This window comes from Neolamprologus multifasciatus, chromosome 6 (assembly GCF_963576455.1).
Source record: "Neolamprologus multifasciatus chromosome 6, fNeoMul1.2, whole genome shotgun sequence".
NCBI lineage: Eukaryota > Metazoa > Chordata > Actinopteri > Cichliformes > Cichlidae > Neolamprologus > Neolamprologus multifasciatus.
The window spans coordinates 36,724,462-36,741,357 of NC_140444.1; the positions used below are offsets into that span (position 1 = coordinate 36,724,462).

Below are 16,896 nucleotides of genomic sequence, written 5' to 3' on the forward strand. Positions count from 1 at the left end.
AGTTTAACTAATTGGTGTGTGTTATCTGGCTTCATGGACAGATAGAGCTGGGTGTCATCTGCATAGCAGTGAAAATGTATGCTATGTCTTCTAATGATGCTGCCTAGGGGAAGCATGTATAATGTAAACAGAATTGGTCCTAGCACCGAACCCTGTGGAACTCCATAATTAACCTCAGTGTGTGAAGAGGACTCTCCATTTACATGCACAAATTGGAGTCTATTAGATAGATATGATACAAACCACTGCAGTGCAATACCTGTAATACCTACAGCATGTTCTAATCGCTCTAATAGAATATTATGGTCAACAGTATCGAATGCTGCACTAAGGTCAAGAAGGACAAGCACAGAGATGAGTCCACTGTCAGAGGCCATAAGAAGATAATTTGTAACCTTCACTAAAGCTGTTTCTGTGCTGTGATGAACTCTGAAACCTGACTGAAACTCTTCAAATAAACCATTCCTCTGCAGATGATCTGTTAGCTGTTTGACAACTACTCTTTCAAGGATTTTTGATATGAAAGGAAGGTTGGAGATTGGCCTATAATTAGCTAAGACTGCTGGGTCTAGAGATGGCTTTTTGAGTAAAGGTTTAACTGCAGCCACCTTGAAGGCCTGTGGTACATAGCCGATTATTAGAGATAGGTTGATCATATATAAGATCGAAGAATTAATCAATGGCAGGACTTCTTTGAGCAGTTTTGTAGGAATGGGGTCTAAAAGACACGTTGATGGTTTGGAGGAAGTAATTATTGAAGTTAACTCAGAAAGATCGATTGGAAAAAAAGAGTCTAACTTAACATCAATGGAACTAAGAGTAGCTGTAGATAATATTACATCTGTGGGATGATTATTGGTAATTTTTTCTCTAATGATAAAAATTTTATTTGTGAAGAAGTTCATGAAGTCATCACTAGTTAACGTTAAAGGGATGGTTGGCTCAACAGAGCTCTGACTTTTTGTCAGCCTGGCTACAGTGCTGAAGAGAAACCTGGGGTTGTTCTTATTTTCTTCAATCAGTGATGAGTAGTAAGCTGTTCTGGCTTCGCGGAGGGCTTTCTTATAAAGCAACAAACTATTTCTCCAGGCTAAATGATGATCCTCTAAATTTGTGACACGCCATTTCCTCTCCAGATTACGAGTCATCTGCTTTAGGGTACGTGTTTGAGAATTATACCACGGGGTCAGGTACTTCTGATTAGAGACCTTAGTTTTCACTGGAGCTACAGTATCCAGAGTCGTACGTAGTGAGGAGGTGAAATTATTAACAAGATAATCGACCTCTGTTGGGGTAGCGTCTATCTATCTATCCATCTATCTATCATCCATCCATCTATCCATCCATCCATCTATCTATCCATCTATCCATCTATCCATCCATCCATCTATCTATCTATCTAGCCATCCATCCATCCATCCATCCATCCATCCATCCATCCATCCATCCATCCATCTATCTAGCTATCTATCTATCTATCTATCTATCTATCTATCTATCTATCTATCCATCCATCTATCTATCTATCTATCTATCTATCTATCCATCCATCCATCCATCCATCCATCCATCCATCCATCCATCTATCCATCCATCCATCCATCCATCTATCCATCCATCCATCCATCCATCCATCTATCTATCTATCTATCTATCTATCTATCTATCTATCTATCTATCCATCCATCTATCTATCTATCTATCTATCTATCTATCTATCTATCTATCCATCCATCCATCCATCTATCCATCCATCCATCCATCCATCCATCCATCTATCTATCTATCTATCTATCTATCTATCTATCTATCTATCCATCCATCCATCCATCCATCCATCCATCCATCCATCTATCCATCCATCCATCCATCTATCTATCTATCTATCCATCCATCCATCCATCCATCTATCTAGTAGATAGTAACAACATAGCACCAATAATCCAACAAACAAACAATATAGTTCCCCAACAACAACAATAAAAACATCTCCCCATGAGTATTTTGTGGCTGCTGCTGGACAGAACTCAGTCACAGTTTGTGATGTTTCTGAACCTGGAAGTTAAGGCTGCAACAACTCTGCACCACTGTTCCACAACTGCAGGCTGATGTCTCCAGCTGCTCAACATCTGTCTGCATGTCTGCCATAGTGAGCGAGATGGAAAACATCGAGAGCAAGACAGCAGCCACACTTCAAGAAGCACTGCCATCAACATGTCTGATACACCACCTACAGAAATACAAGGACAGGTGAAGAAAGACCGGTGAGACACAGACAGGAGACATGGACAGGAGAGACAAGTAAAGATACAGGGGGTTAGGATAACTATCACCTGCAGCAGTTGCTGGAGACAGCATGGCATGGTTGATGCGAAGCAAGAAGTGCAACAGAGTCTCCCAGGTGTCTCTGCTCATCATGGTACTCTCTTTAGCCAGTACTTGGACAGCACACAGAACCTGCTGATAGAGAGACAGGTAGACCAGATTTACCTGGTCAGACCTGAGTGGAGAGTCAAGAAGAGAAGAGTTCAGAAGAAAACAGTAACAAGTACAACCACATTGATCTGCATGACACCACACTAATGGCTAGTCGTTGGATATAATAATAATGGATTGCATTTATATAGCGCTTTTCGAGAACCTCAAAGCACTTTACAATTCCACTATTCATTCACTCTCGCATTCACACACTGGTGGAGGCAGCTACAGTTGTAGCCACAGTCACCCCGGGGCAGACTGACAGAAGCGAGGCTGCCATATTGTGCCATCGGCCCCTCTGACCATCACCAGTAGGCGGTAGGTGAAGTGTCTTGCCCAAGGACACAATGACCGAAACTGGGGCTTGAACCGGCAACCTTCCGATTACAAGACGAACTGACAACTCTTGAGCCACAATATGATTAATAGAAGAATTTTATCTTTAATCACTGTCTCAACTGGTTTTGGTCTGGTAGGTGTCACTAAATAGAACAGCTTTGTGCAACATAAGGCAGAAGAAACGTCAACTACATCAATCTGACCTGACCGATACTCATCAGCCAGTAAAATAAGTATTGATAACTGTTAACACGTATGTTGTTATAACAACATGAATATAATATATGGCTTAATTCAAAGAAGGGCTGAGTTGCATCAAAAAACATCAAAACTAACAAGGTCCTTAAAGGTCAATGGTTCCTTAGTGGATCCCTGTATGGGATCAGTAAATCAGGGTAATCAGGTCTAGATTGTCTACCTGGGCAAGAACAGATTGAACAGGTGTCGGAGGATCTTCTGGACATACAGGTTGGGGTCTCTGCTGATTGGTGGAGGAGTGGAGTCTCTTGGGGAAACCAAGGCCATTAGCCAATCAGTGTAGATGTCAACGCAGAGTTTGACGGTATCTCCTTCTAGTGGGAGAGTGAGGCCATAACACAAGACCTCCATTGTCCACTTTACCTGCATATTCAGATTATTATTATTATTATTATTATTATTATTATTATTATTATTATTATTATTATTATTATGTTTCTGTCCTCAGTGATTAGGATTGAGATTAAGATTCAGATGTTTCTTTTGTATTTTTATGATGTGGTTTGTGTTACCTGCACAAGTAAATAAACTTGTTACATTCAGTTTTATTTATGTGGGTTAAATCACAATAACAGTCACCTCATGAGTACTCCAGTAAAGCTAAGAGAGCTGTACAGAGGTTTGGAGGTTACATATACTGTCATAGATACGACTTATGTTTCAAGGAAAATTTACATGCCAAACAGAAAAAGAAGTCCAGACCTGTCATCCACTGAAAATATTTGGTGAATTATTAAACAAAAAAATACATCAAAGGAGGCCTTTGTATCTAGGTTTTAATGATTGGTAAAAGGCTACATTCTCTGTTTATTAATATTTTGCACAGCCCCTCCACATTCTTGGTAACAGGGTCTGACTGTATCCAACTTGCTTTGCAGTAAACTGGTCTGGGCTTCAAGTCATTCTTCACTTCCTGCTGTGTTGTCTACCCCCACTGTGTGTTTGGCTTTAGTTAGAGGTCACACTCACCTGTTTGTCTGTGCATAGCAAGCTACGGGTGCCAGGGTTTCCAAGGCCAGCTCCCAGGGGTTTCACCACAGCAACAGCAATATCTCTGCCTACAGAAGGCGGGAAACAGCTGAGCACGCTCACTTGACCCCGCCCACCAGACAGTGATTGGTCCATGGTTGGAAATTCAGAGCTCAACTGCATAACAGACATGCAGAGTTTCTTATTGTGTGAACTGCTTAACAGGCCCTTGGCATGGCAGTTAAAGTGTAACTGCAGCTACATTAAACAGATATCAGCAGCTGTAATCTTCCCTTTTTGCACTTTGTGTACATGTTTATTCTGCAGTCAAGTTCACATGAAGTTGGAAAATCTTTCATTGTTGATGCCTTGTTGTCAGTTTAACACATTTACACTGACAACTGAATTGCAACATGAATCTCTAACATGTGAGCCTGAAAGTATTCAGCTCACAGATAAAATTAACTATTATAATGTACAATTATGCTAATGCAGTCTGAGGTTAATGTAATACCGTACAATACGATTTATTATACAATCTATAAATTCAACTGATACAGGATAAAGTGGTTGTTTGTTATTTTGAGTTCATCTAATTTGAAAATATCTCTTCACAGTGTCCATATGCAGTCCTTCTCTTAAGAAGAATAGACAGTGGTTAGATGGAGAGAGAAAAGCAGATAATAAAAGAAAGTGAAGGACACAAAGTAAATTGAAGAATAAGATGTGCTGTTGGAAGACATTTGATCGCTAAGATCAGGGTGTTTAAATAAAAGTAAATAAATAAGTCCAGCTTGTATTGAAATAGTACTGCAGTAAATATACTTCCAGAGAAATGAAATACTGATTACAAGACAGTTCAACATTTCTAAAGCAGATTCCACATTAAACTCAAGCATCATACCTGCACAGGTGAGTCCAGCTGAATGGTTTGCAAGTGAAATTCTGCGCTACCACCTGCTGACACCAACAGTGAAATCAAATCAGTTACTCTAAGGCAAAACTTTAAGCTTCAAGTCACCTTCTGCTGCTGCCTTCAGGGTCAGTTAGGAAATGTGACATTTCAGTCAGAACCGGTTTAACTAGAGGTGTACCTCTCGAGCTGTTATTGCCAGACTGCAGCAAAGCACAGAGACAGTTTTTAGCTTACATTAAACAGATGGGTTTAGTATCAACATGTAGGACCTTCCCGATAGGTTGGTGTCATGTAACGACTCTGTTTGTTTTACTGAAAAAGCTCCATGTGTTAGAGTCCAAACCAGTAATTATCTACTGCTATTCATTCAGATGCTGCTCTCAGCAGTAGTTGGTTGCTCAAAATGTTCCCTAAGAACATCTTGATGCTCAATCATCCAGGTAAGGAAATTCCAAAAAGTTGATTCTGTTCATCTGGTCGTAGCGTTTTCAGTGGGAGAGACATTTAGTCACTCATCCAAGTCTCAACTGACTGCAGGTTTCCCCAACCTTATAAACAGTACCTTTTCACAAAGACTGAAACTAGCGCTGCTGAATGAACAATGAGCTGTGAGGTCAGTTGCAATGGCTGCAATCACAGCATTGTAAGATGGTGAAAGATGTACCCTTAGTCCCCCTCCACGATTCAGAGATGGTCTTTCCCTTTTCACATTAATGGCCTCCTCCTCTTTCAATTATGACGTTGAAAGAGTGTCCACTGGCCTGTAGGTGTAAATAGATTGTGGAGTCCTGGCCTGATGTTAGCTCTTCTGTTTTGTGCCACCTCTTTATTGTCATTGTTACCAGAACAATGAAACATAGTTTGGCATCTCTGCATTTGCAGCAGTAGATAAATTCAACATTCTTTGGATAGGAGAATGAGATAAATAAAGATAAAAATACGTGTAAGAGGTAATGCACACATTATATACAGAAACAAAATATATAGAAATATCTACAGGTACAGTGTAAGGAGTAGGATCAGTGCAGTATAAAGTGTGATGTGATTGGTTGTATTGCACTTTGAGTAAGGGGTAGGAATGCTGGTTGCTATTGTACAGTTATATAATAGAGGTATAAAATCACAGCAATTCTCCAGGCACTTAATGGTCGACAATATATAACTCTATTTGTGTGGAGGGACCCGATCTTTGGCGCAGCGTGTTTTGGAGTTTAAAAGCTGCAGAGACAGAAAATGGGTCTCAGCTGTTCCAATACTTATGAGACATAAGGGATCACTAAGGGTTTTCGCTTAGGCAGTGGTTGTCCTTTTTTCCTGGATCGGCTGGAGCTTTCTTTGGTGCCTTTCCAGCTTTGACAAAAGTCCAGCTGGGATAGCTACATTTAATCAGGGCCTTCTTGATGTGATGTTCTTCTGCTTCCCTGGTCATTGTGTCTGTTGGGATGAGTTCGCTCTGTGTTGTAGCGTCCTGATGACACCCAGTTTCTGCTCCAGTGGATGATGAGGGTCAAACCTTAAATACTGATTCCACAGCATGTCTTTTATCCTGTCTTCCTTCTCTCACCCCAACCGGTCGCAGCAGATGGCCCCGCCCCTCCCTGAGCCTGGTTCTGCCGGAGGTTTCTTCCTGTTAAAAGGGAGTTTTTCCTTCCCACTGTCGCCAAAGTGCTTATTCATAGGGGGTCATATGATTGTTGGGTTTTTCTCTGTATCTATGAAGCGCCTTGATGCGACTTTTGTTGTGATTTGGCGCTATATAAATAAAATTGAATTGAATTGAATTGATCCGTATGTGTAACTGTGTGCACCAGTGTCCTGCCAACTTGTTTGGCAGCTGGAAGCAGAGTTGGCATTATTGCAAATGAGTATCTAGCCAAACGGTTAACCCTACTCAGAACATATACGACCTACTGTACTCACATACATATAAAATACAGTTGTTTTAAGAATTCTGAAGTCAATGGGTACTGCAAGTATCAGTTCTCGTCCCTAATTGAACCATGATGCAGCGAAACGCATGATTTTTTCACTGCATAAAAAAGGCTATTAGAGTGCAGGAAAAGGACATTGTTCATGTTAAAAAGCACTTTCTACTAAACAATGAACAAATGAAGATCAAAGACACTTAAATACATCACTTTATTGATTATTAACAAGTACGTGTTTTATAGATTTGACACAATGACACAATGTCCTGCGTTTGATAGCTCAAGTATCAATGGATGAAAGAAAGTTCAGATATCTGAACATAAATGCACTGAAAGCATCAAATAATAGCGACTGAGTCAGAGTCCCCATCAGCTTCGCCAGCTGAGACGCTCAGCTCCAGCTTGTTTAGGCCCTGGGGATGCCTGCCAGACTGATGCATGAAGGGTTTTCTATCAGAAGAATCTTTTAAATGATTTGACAGTTTTTAATGACACTTGACGCCTTAGACAGCCTTCTTGCTCTGCAGCTGTTTGGGCAGCTTTCTGCGGTCCTTCATGGCGTTCCTCTTCCTCTTCTTGCTCAGGAAGTTGTCCAGTTTGCTGCTCTTCTTCAGCTCTTGGTATTTTTCAGCCAGCTGCAGCTTTTTCATGTCAGCTAGAAGCAAGAATAATTGAAAGAACAGTTATTAAAACTTCCACTACCTTCACAGATACTGTCACTGTTTATTTTTTACAGAAATGCAAAAAAATAAAATCAATTCTTATCAACGTTTCTTTTTTCATGATTATCTTAAATCAGAATCAGAATACTTTAATAATCCATAAGGAAATAGTCTAAGTCACAGTTGGGACCACAGGTCAGTGTATTCCTAATGTCAGTCCCAAGTGTGAATAAATGGGAAGGATTGCATCAGGAACTCAAGATGTCGTTTTGGAACGCTGGGGCCAAATACTTAGTGAATCAATAGATGTCACATTGAAAATAAGCATTCCGAGATCTATTGATGATCTTCTTACATTTCTTGAAGAAGAATGGTTTTCCACCCTCGCTGGCTCTCTCTCTCTGCTGTCTCTTGAACTGCAGCTCTCTCTCTCTCTGCTGCTCTTTGCTCTTCCTTGCTTGGTCTTGGTTTTCCTGCACAAAGTCAAATTTGACATTAAAAAGACCTCCGAATAGAACCATGCAAAGTAATTGTAATTGTTTCCATTAATGTTGCTGCCGCACACACACACACACACACACACACACACACTATAACCTATACAAAGAACAAAACACACACCCCTGAAAATCGCCAGTTACACAGACTGGAGTGAAAATCACTGAAAAAAGCAGCAAATGTTTAAAGAAAAACTGAAAGAGAGCCTGGAGAACTGAATATCAAACAGAATATTGATGCTGCACTGGCCCATTTGATGTTTGATGACCTCATGCAATGCATTACTATAACATGTAAAGTCAAATTTATTTATATAGCACATTTGAAACAACAACTGTTGACCAAGGTGCTGTACATTTAAGACAAAAGAGATAAAACATAGGAAGACATGATACAAATTTAAGGAAGAAGAATAAAATGAGAAGATCTGTGGGGCGATCGTGGCTCAAGAGTTGGGCGTTCATCTTGTAATCGGAAGGTTGCCGGCTCCGACAGTTTCAGTCGTTGTGTCCTTGGGCAAGACACTTCACCCGTTGCCTACTGGTGGTGGTCAGAGGGCCTGGTGGCGCAAGTGTCCGGCAGCCTCGCCTCTGTCAGTGCGCCCCAGGGTGGCTGTGGCTACAATGTAGCTGCCATCACCAGTGTGTGAATGTGTGTGTGAATGGGTGGATGATTGTGTATAGTCTAAAGCGCTTTGGGGTCCTTAGGACCAAGTAAAAGCGCTATACAAATGCAGACCATTTACCAAGATCTGGGTAAGAAATAAGACCAAAGTAATGCAAACTCACTCTGAGTTAAAAGGCAAGGAATAAAAGTGGGTTTTCAGATTTCAGGTTTTGAAAGTGTCCAATGTCGAGGAGGTCTTGAAATGAAGGGGACGTTTGTTCTACGATTTAGGAGCAGTCACAGCAAACAGAGGTCTCCTCTGTGCTTTAATCTTGACCTCAGGGCAGCTAGGAGCATTTGATCTGCACACAGTGATCTTGCAGGAGTATGAGGGTGCTAACCTCTGCAACATACAAAAATGAATAAAATCTTAAAATCAATTCGAAAACTAACTGACAGCCAGTGTAAGGATGCCAGTGTGGGAGAAATGTGCTCTCGCTTGCGTGTGGCAGCTAGTAACCACGGTTACTGCTGCAGCGGTTTTGTTTTTATTTTTTTAAATTGCAAAGTACTTTTACACATACTGCTGAAAATGCTGTTTGCCAACTACAAGCAATAGATTGGTTGCTGGTGCAGCCCTTTAAGAGGTCTGTAGCAACAAGAGGTTGATGATGCACGCTCCTTATATTGCACCTGCTCCTTTGCATGGTACATATAACTGGTACATATCTGGCAGAAACTTATGTTACGATGTATATTCCCTGTGTGTCGTTAGCTCTATAAGTCTATTTTTTGGCTTCTCTTTTTTTCTTATTCTACACGCTGCTAACGGAGAGATGCCAAACTGTGTGTCACTGTTCTTGTAACAGTGACAATAAAGATCTATTCTACTCTATTCTCTTCTATGATTTCATAAATCAACAAACTGAAATGGTTTTCCAGGAAGATGCTTAAATTGTAAAACTATTAATGCGTTTCTAGTTTTTCTTGATAAAAACGAACAAACTGAATAATTAAAAGTGAATGAAAGGCAGCAAAGACTCACCATCCTCTTCAAAAGGAACTGCAGTTTCTCCTTCTTCTGGCTGTTTTTCTTTATTCTCTTCAGCTTTTTCTGAACAATCTGCAAATAACAAAAATGGTGCCACTGTTACTCTTCTCACACTAACTGAAACAAACACGTTTTACAACTGTTATCATCTTAGATTCTTCAGCCTACAGTTAAAAATGTCTTTTTTGTTTCCATTCAGCACATTGTCGTTCATTTTCTCACCTCCTTCTCTTTGTGTCGGATGTCATTAATGAACTTATATGTCTTCTCAAAGATCTCTGGTTTGTATTCTCCAGACAAGTCATCAAATCGAGGATCTCTCAGCGTCTGGAGGACAGAACAAAAAACAAATCTGTATATACCATCTGTAGGGCTGCCACAAACGATTATTTTTGCGATTAGTCGACTAATCAGATCATCATCCATTGGACGTAAAACGTACAGCTTATTGCACCAGCAGCATCTGCTCTTATATAACTATCATTAGCTTACAGCTTTAACCTCCTAGGACCTGCCGTCCACATATGTGGACATCACATTTTGGGTTATTTAGACCAAAATACTCAATTTTGCTCTACAAGGGCCTGATATCCACTTATGAGGACATTATACTGCCTCTGTTCTATCAAAATTTTAAATGAATATCCTCATTTGTGGCTCTAATTTTTCTTAGAAACAAAAATAAGGTAAAAAATAATCTGGTAATTCTTTGTTTTTACATTCATCAGGCCCCAATATGCCCAAATATCAAAGAGAAATTAAAAATGCATGTTCAGGAAGAGTTCGGGTCTTAGGAGGTTAAGTGTTTCAGGTATGTGCTAACTAAAAATAAAGACAAGATGATAGTTTATTAAATTTTAATGAAATTTGCAGATTGTTTCGGTGAAGTTTAATAAACTCAGCCGTCTGCTCCTTACTATCTAAAATATAACAGGACACCGGAGTAAATTCTCGAGCATCTCACACTTCTGATAATCAGCTGTCTGCTTGACGTTTATTCAGCTGTGTAAAAACTATAACTTTAATCTCAGCCAAACCGATTTACTCAGGAACAAATAAAATACTAAAAAAAAGCCAAACAATAACATTTTTAAGTTATCTAAGTGACTTATATATCATGTTTAACCTGAGTAGCAAAAGATGGCGGTGGGTTTGAAAACAATTTGCCGGGAGTCCGGTGTTCTCACGGCTCTAGTTAGCCTAGCCCCCGGCTAGCTATCGAGCTGGTGGGTAACAGACGTCTCCGAAAACGTCGGAGCGCTTTTGAAAATATGTGGTGTCTTGATAAACTGAGCAGATATTTGAGGTTTACACAGCTACATTCTCGCCTGAAAATATGTTAAACGTGTATTTTGTGACCCAGAAAGAATAATAAGAGTATTATTAAAACTAACTAGCTGCCGCCATTGTTGGAAACTGAGCTGGGCTGCACTATGAATTCTGGGACACAGCTTCTTCTTCTTCAGGGTTTAACGGCAGCTGGCATCCTTGTACATGCAGTGCTGCCATCTTCTGTTTTCAGTCCGTTATTCCTGCGTCTTTTGTGATCTTGCAAAGCTTCAAACGACGCGTCGACTATTAAATCAGTCGTCGACGATTTTGATAGTCGACGTAATCGTGACTAGTCGACTAATCGTGGCAGCCCTAACCATCTGTATACACATGAGTGCTTGTGCATTGAACTCAACACTGGAGATTTTCTCCACTCACTGGTTTCTTGACGGGGACGACCTGTCGGAGGAATGGTGCTGGTTTCTTGGCTGAGAGTTCCACTGGCCTGAAATCACAAGCAGACCGTAAAGCCCTGCAGGATTCAGATGAGGAAAGTCTAACAGTTGTCTGAGCAGGCTGAGAACGTTCACCTGTTCTTGTTTAGTCGTTTCTTCTTGCTGGACTCGTGACTCCTGTTGCTGCCATAGGCGACCGTGTTGTAAACTTTGGTTCCCACCTGGTTCTGCAGTTTTACAATGTTCTCAAATGACATGTTGGACAGCTCTGGGAGGGTTGAAGAAGACAGAAGGGGAGACACTGCAATTAGTTATCACACGCAATTATACATTCAGCACTATATTGGGTTTGTGGCAGAAAAAAAAACAAAGGGGGGGAAAACCTTGAAAAAAACACCCCAAAAACCATACAGCAGCTGGAACACAAAAATATGAAAACGCACAGAAACATAAATCAACAATCTGTGTTTGTGTGTGTCTGTCATAAAATGTACTTGAAAATGAGGGTGGGAACTAGGGCTGCACGATTAATCGTTAGAAAATCGCGATCTCAATTCATACTTATGTGCGATCTCATTTCCAAATGACAACGATTAAACAAACAAAAAAAAAAGACGACGACGATTGTACCGCATTTTGATCCGGGACGTAATCTGCATGAAAACAAGCGCTCACTCTTCCTGCTCAACAAATGACAAGGGCGGAGCCTTATACCACGTGATACAGAAGCTGGCTGCTAAAATTAGCAGGGAAAAAACAACGGAGAGCACGTCAGGGATGACGAGAAAGTGACAGGAGAAAATCCGTCCCGGTCAACCACCCAAACATCAATAACGGGAACCTCATACAGCGCTTCCCTATACCCGTCGAACTCCCGCAGGCACAAAGAAATTACGGAGGCTATCACTTATCACCTGACCAAAGATATGGCTCCATCAACACTGTGCAAAACGAGGGATTTAGGAAAATGATCAACACCCTAGACAAACGCTACACAGTGCCGTCCCGCAACTATTTTTCTATTGTTGCACTACCTGCTCTATACACGCAGTGTCGAGCAACGGTGGAGACGGAAGTTCAAGCAGTACAACATTTTGTAGCAACGACAAAACGTGAGACATTTGTTGTTTTTATGTTTATTTATTGTTTTTATGTTTATTTATTGTTTTTATGTTCAGTCTCAACTGTTACGAAGTTGATGTGCAGTTAATAAGTGCAAGAAATATTTATACTGGAAAAGAAAATCGTGAGAGAATCGTGATCTCAATTCTAAGCAAAAACGTCGTGATTCTCATTTTATGCAAAATCGTGCAGCCCTAGTGGGAACCCTATGCTGGTCAAAATCCTACTTGTCAGGGCAGTTAAATGAGGAGCACCACAACAGGTGGTGGCCAGTGAGAACACAAAACGAAAAGCACTGTGTTTGCTAGTTAATTCGCCTGCACTGAAAGCAGCAACAACAAATGATGTTAAAAAATTCACAATGGTTTACACTAGGGCTGTTCGATATAACGATATATATCGGATGACGATATAAAAACGTCTATCGTTTCATTTTACGCTATCATTTGTTTCGTGGTGTCGCAAAATAAACTGTTTACAGCAATATTTTTTCACCGTTTTGATGTCACTGTAGTGGTTATATTCATTTCTTAAAGTTCTCTCTTTCTCTTATATTTTATATAACCACACTACGGACGGACAAGCGCCTGTTTTTATGCGTTGTCGTTAGCAACAACGACGGTAAAACCATCGTGTGTCCGCTTGTTTATGTTCCATATAAACCTTTCACAATAAAGCTCAAGATCCTGTTGAGACTTTTCAAAATAAACTGAATCAGGTGAAAGAGCAGATTATTTACGGATGAGAAGCAAAAAAGAGCCGTTAGGTCGAGATTCACAGAATTTACAGAAAATGTTACATTTTTGTGATTTATATGGAATTCTTATATCGGGATGAGATTTTGGTCATATTGCACAGCCCTAGTTTACACTTCCTAACTGAACAGAATAATATCCTTTATACAAACAACATACATACAAACACACTTTTGTGGCCAATCGCACAAACAGGGCTTACGTCAGCACTTAAAGGTAACGTGGTTGTAATTATAGCTGCACCACCCAAACTTAACTAGCTGTCCTGCTACGACATTTATACCCACTTTAAAAATGGCAGACGTAACCTGCAGGTTACGCTTCACCAGTTTGGCATCGTTCATATTCTTGCGCTGCAGACACACTCACCCTTTCTGATGTCTTCTTTTGTTTGGACTTCATTGCTGCCACCAGCATCTTCTGGGTCATCATCACTGTTGCAGTCCTCTTCATCTCCCTCTTGTTCTTCATCATTATCAGATTCCATCTCATCGCTGCTATCTGATCGTTCCACATCTTCATCAGTCTTTTCCTCTCCTATTTTGTAGCACCGATCTTCCTCCTCAGTCCCTTTTCTCTCAGAAATCAGTGCAAAGTTCCTCTCCACATCCGACGACTCCTCATCGCTGCTGCTTTCCAACCCTTTCTTCTTTGAGCTCGGCAGCTGTTTCTCCTTCTTCATCTTTGTTTATGAGGTGTAGTAGACGCAGAGAGCTACTGGAAATAAAACAAATATGAACTATTTTACGTGGTGCTGAGTTTGTCATAATTATTCAGCCCTACAAAGAAAAAAGCGTTCTTAGGCTACGTTCACACTGCAGGCGAAAGCGCATCAAATCCGACTTTTTTGACCCATATCCGATCATGGTGTGACAGTGTGAACGGCACAAATCCAATATTTTCAAATCCGATCTGGTCACTTTCGTATGTGGTACTGAATCCGATACATATCTGATGTTTTAGAAAGCGACTGCTGTTTGAACGGTCACGTCGCTTAAATCCGTCTTTTACATCACTGACACAAGACAGACGCCAATTATCAGCGCCGGAGAAGACATGGTGAACACTTCCTGGCCATCCCGTGAAACTGTTGGGAAGACAACGTGAACATTTTATTTGTACTGTATAATCTGCAGATCCTGACAGAAATCTGCAACTATCCTTTGACTCACCGCTCCTCTAAAACAGCAACAAGGATAATTATTAGGCCACATGTAAATAACTTTATAACTTAAAGCAAAATTGGGAAACGTAAAGTCCGAAACAAGTCTTTATATTAAGGCCATCAGTCAAACAATATTGTTTGCTCTGGGTCTAAACAGAGCGCGTTGTGTGTGACGTCTTTTTTTGCGCATGCGGGACGCTTTGAGGGTTCACACTAGAGCACGTTTGCTGTCACATTTTATCTGTAGTGTGAACGAGCAGACAGAAATATCGGATTTGATCCAAAAATCAGAATTGAGCATTAAGACCTGCAGTGTGAATGTAGCCTAAGAGTTTCAATCTTTCTAATGACGCTTTCCACCAAGCGCAGCAGCACTGAGCAGGCAGGTACTAGTGTCTGCCAAAAACGGATTGCTCGTATTTAAGTTGTTATAAGTAACTTGTTGGGCTGTAATATGTGAAACATATGACAAATGCATCCCTCATGGATGACATAAAGTCATCTTGAGCCGCAAACAACATTCGTGTAACAAAGTAGAAGCCGCAATCAGGTTTTGGCCGTGACTTTTATATAACCTTTATTTATGCAGTTAAAAAAAACTCATTAACATTACAAATGTGTGTAAGAGTAAGTTGGCCAAGAGGACAGCAGAAATGGCAGCAAATATTACAATAGTTCTGTAAAAATATTTTAAGTGGGGATAAAGGATTGGTTATAATGTAAGTACAATAACACAGAGTTGTAAAGATACATGAAACAACAGATAATTTTTTAATTCTATATATATATAACCCCCTTTGTAAACGCTGTTTACCGAAGTCTATTTACCAACATACGTAAAGATATTACACATAAAAAAAAATACACGGAAACATTGGAAATCGCTTTTTGGCACAACACCGGTCTGTGCGCCATCTTGCATCAGATGTGTTACACTAATAAATACGCTTCTCCTGTCTCCATTGGCACAAGTGGATTTTCTTTCTTATTAAAAGCTGACCTGACATCAACGTGGGCGCTCCTGAAATGTCTCTTAAAGTTTTTCCAGTTCTTTGGGGTTTTTGTACTTTCAAGATGCATAACTTTAAAAGCGCAGATTGACGGAAATAACCACACACCACACAGCAACTAGCAACTCGGTGCTAGCTAATGATCGATGCCGCTGGATGAAAATGTGATCTTGAAAACTAACTAATATTAATATCAGTACTTTCTATTAATCCTAGCAAATCTTTCCGAGGACTAAAATGTAAGTTTTCACTGGTTCATAAGGACTACGGTTACCTAACAGAGCAAATAACTGCATGGGGAATTGCATACATAATGTATCTTGTGGATTGTATTCGCATTAGCTTGTCTAACACATGAATGGGGATTTTACGGCAGATTTATTCGGCTTTGATGAGAGCTGAACTCTGATTCGGGTTATATGGAGCAACAATAATAATTCTCAGGACAGTCATCGGTATTTTACCCACGGAAATGGCGTCATCTCGTGTACAGTGTTTACTTTCAGGAGGCTTGTTAGGTGTAACATTCACAAGCAGGATTAACAGTTAGTACATGGGGGGAAACAAGCGAAAACGTCATCCATCAAGCTTATTAAGTCTGCTCTTTCCTGTATTTCGTATAAAATAAACGTCAACACACCTGGATAAAGAGCCGCTGTTAAGTCGTCTTTTCCTAAGTTCCAAACACACGTGTATCGATATAGCGTAGCCCCATTACTCCAGGAAGCTAAACAAAACACTTCCTGTTTCAAATTAAAAGTTTCACTGAGAATTTTTGTTACGAAAAACACCAACCTTCAGTGTTTGATATAATTACTGCCCAGGACACCAATGGTGTTAAAGGAAAATAAGAGCTAAATTTAACCAGTGTTAAGCTAATGATAATTGTAACCCATGATAAATGTTTCTGGCACATGCTCAGCTCACCTCCAAATTCAGTCTTGGCTCCAAAATAAAATGGAAAACAAACAAACAAACAAAAAATAATCATAAAACTAGGACATTTAATATTCATTACTGCCTGAAGAAAATAAGAATAACCCAGGTTAAACTCAAGGTTCTTGCCAGGCTAACAGAGAGTCACATGTCTACTGACCCAAGCATTCCTTTAACCTTACCTACTAATGAATTAACAAGTTTCTTTAAAAAAATTAATGAAATTGTATTAACAAATAAAATTTTCACCATTAGAGGAAAAACATTTCCAACCACCCCACAGATCGTTATGTACAGCTGATATTTGTTTAGATTCTCTCTCCAATCTTTCTGTGTTAACTTCAATAATAACTTCCACCAAACCATCAATGTGTCTGGTTCTGCTGGAGGCTTCTTCCATTTAAAAGGGAGTTATCCTTTTCACTGTCACCAAGAGGAGCTCAGAGGTCATTTGATTGTTGGAGTTTTCTCTCTAT

At 40.1% G+C, this 16,896-nt stretch overlaps 2 protein-coding genes and 1 long non-coding RNA gene across 5 annotated transcripts in view; 1 reads left to right on the plus strand and 2 right to left on the minus strand.

Annotated features, from left to right (window-relative positions):
* LOC146517598 (ral GTPase-activating protein subunit beta-like) overlaps nucleotides 1–5,576 on the minus strand; it is a 29,007-nt gene extending 23,431 nt beyond the window's left edge. Inside the window, exons 1-5 of one of the 2 annotated variants that reach the window (XM_085163984.1) lie at nucleotides 4,949–5,576; nucleotides 4,045–4,221; nucleotides 3,236–3,438; nucleotides 2,334–2,500; nucleotides 2,056–2,230 (exon numbers count right to left, since the gene is read on the minus strand). In XM_085163984.1, coding sequence (XP_085020110.1) covers nucleotides 2,056–2,230; nucleotides 2,334–2,500; nucleotides 3,236–3,438; nucleotides 4,045–4,200 — 701 coding nt within the window. In that variant the 5' untranslated portion in view covers nucleotides 4,201–4,221; nucleotides 4,949–5,576. Of the gene's footprint in view, nucleotides 1–2,055; nucleotides 2,231–2,333; nucleotides 2,501–3,235; nucleotides 3,439–4,044 lie in introns of both variants that reach the window. The other variant, XM_085163983.1, reaches the window with a different exon arrangement.
* Nucleotides 5,577–7,080: 1,504 nt separating this feature from the next.
* rrp36 (ribosomal RNA processing 36) lies at nucleotides 7,081–16,232 on the minus strand. 2 transcript variants are annotated; one of them, XM_085164064.1, is made up of 8 exons: nucleotides 16,125–16,232; nucleotides 13,679–14,026; nucleotides 11,568–11,700; nucleotides 11,416–11,482; nucleotides 9,928–10,032; nucleotides 9,700–9,777; nucleotides 7,906–8,023; nucleotides 7,081–7,543 (listed from the first exon to the last, which is right to left on the minus strand). In XM_085164064.1, exons 2-8 carry the CDS (start codon nucleotides 13,989–13,991, stop codon nucleotides 7,392–7,394), a joined length of 966 nt encoding a protein of 321 aa, XP_085020190.1. In that variant the 5' UTR covers nucleotides 13,992–14,026; nucleotides 16,125–16,232; the 3' UTR covers nucleotides 7,081–7,391. The 2 variants fall into 2 exon arrangements, with proteins under 2 accessions (XP_085020190.1, XP_085020191.1); XM_085164065.1 differs by having other exon boundaries at nucleotides 13,679–14,023; nucleotides 16,125–16,216.
* Nucleotides 9,955–13,015, plus strand: LOC146517600 (uncharacterized). The gene is made up of 2 exons (XR_014874729.1): nucleotides 9,955–10,072; nucleotides 11,373–13,015. It is a non-coding gene; the product is annotated as an uncharacterized LOC146517600 (long non-coding RNA).
* Nucleotides 16,233–16,896: the final 664 nt, after the last annotated feature.

What these genes read in the sequence shown, in the direction of transcription:
- rrp36 (XM_085164064.1), bottom strand. Translation starts at nt 13,991, where the DNA reads ATGAAGAAGGAGAAACAGCTGCCGAGCTCAAAGAAGAAAGGGTTGGAA. An exon ending in AAACGACTAAACAAGAACAG is followed by an intron (nt 11,483 to 11,567) that starts GTGAACGTTCTC and finishes TTGTGATTTCAG; the next exon opens with GCCAGTGGAACTCTCAGCCA. An exon ending in TCGTCCCCGTCAAGAAACCA is followed by an intron (nt 10,033 to 11,415) that starts GTGAGTGGAGAA and finishes TCTGTCCTCCAG; the next exon opens with ACGCTGAGAGATCCTCGATT.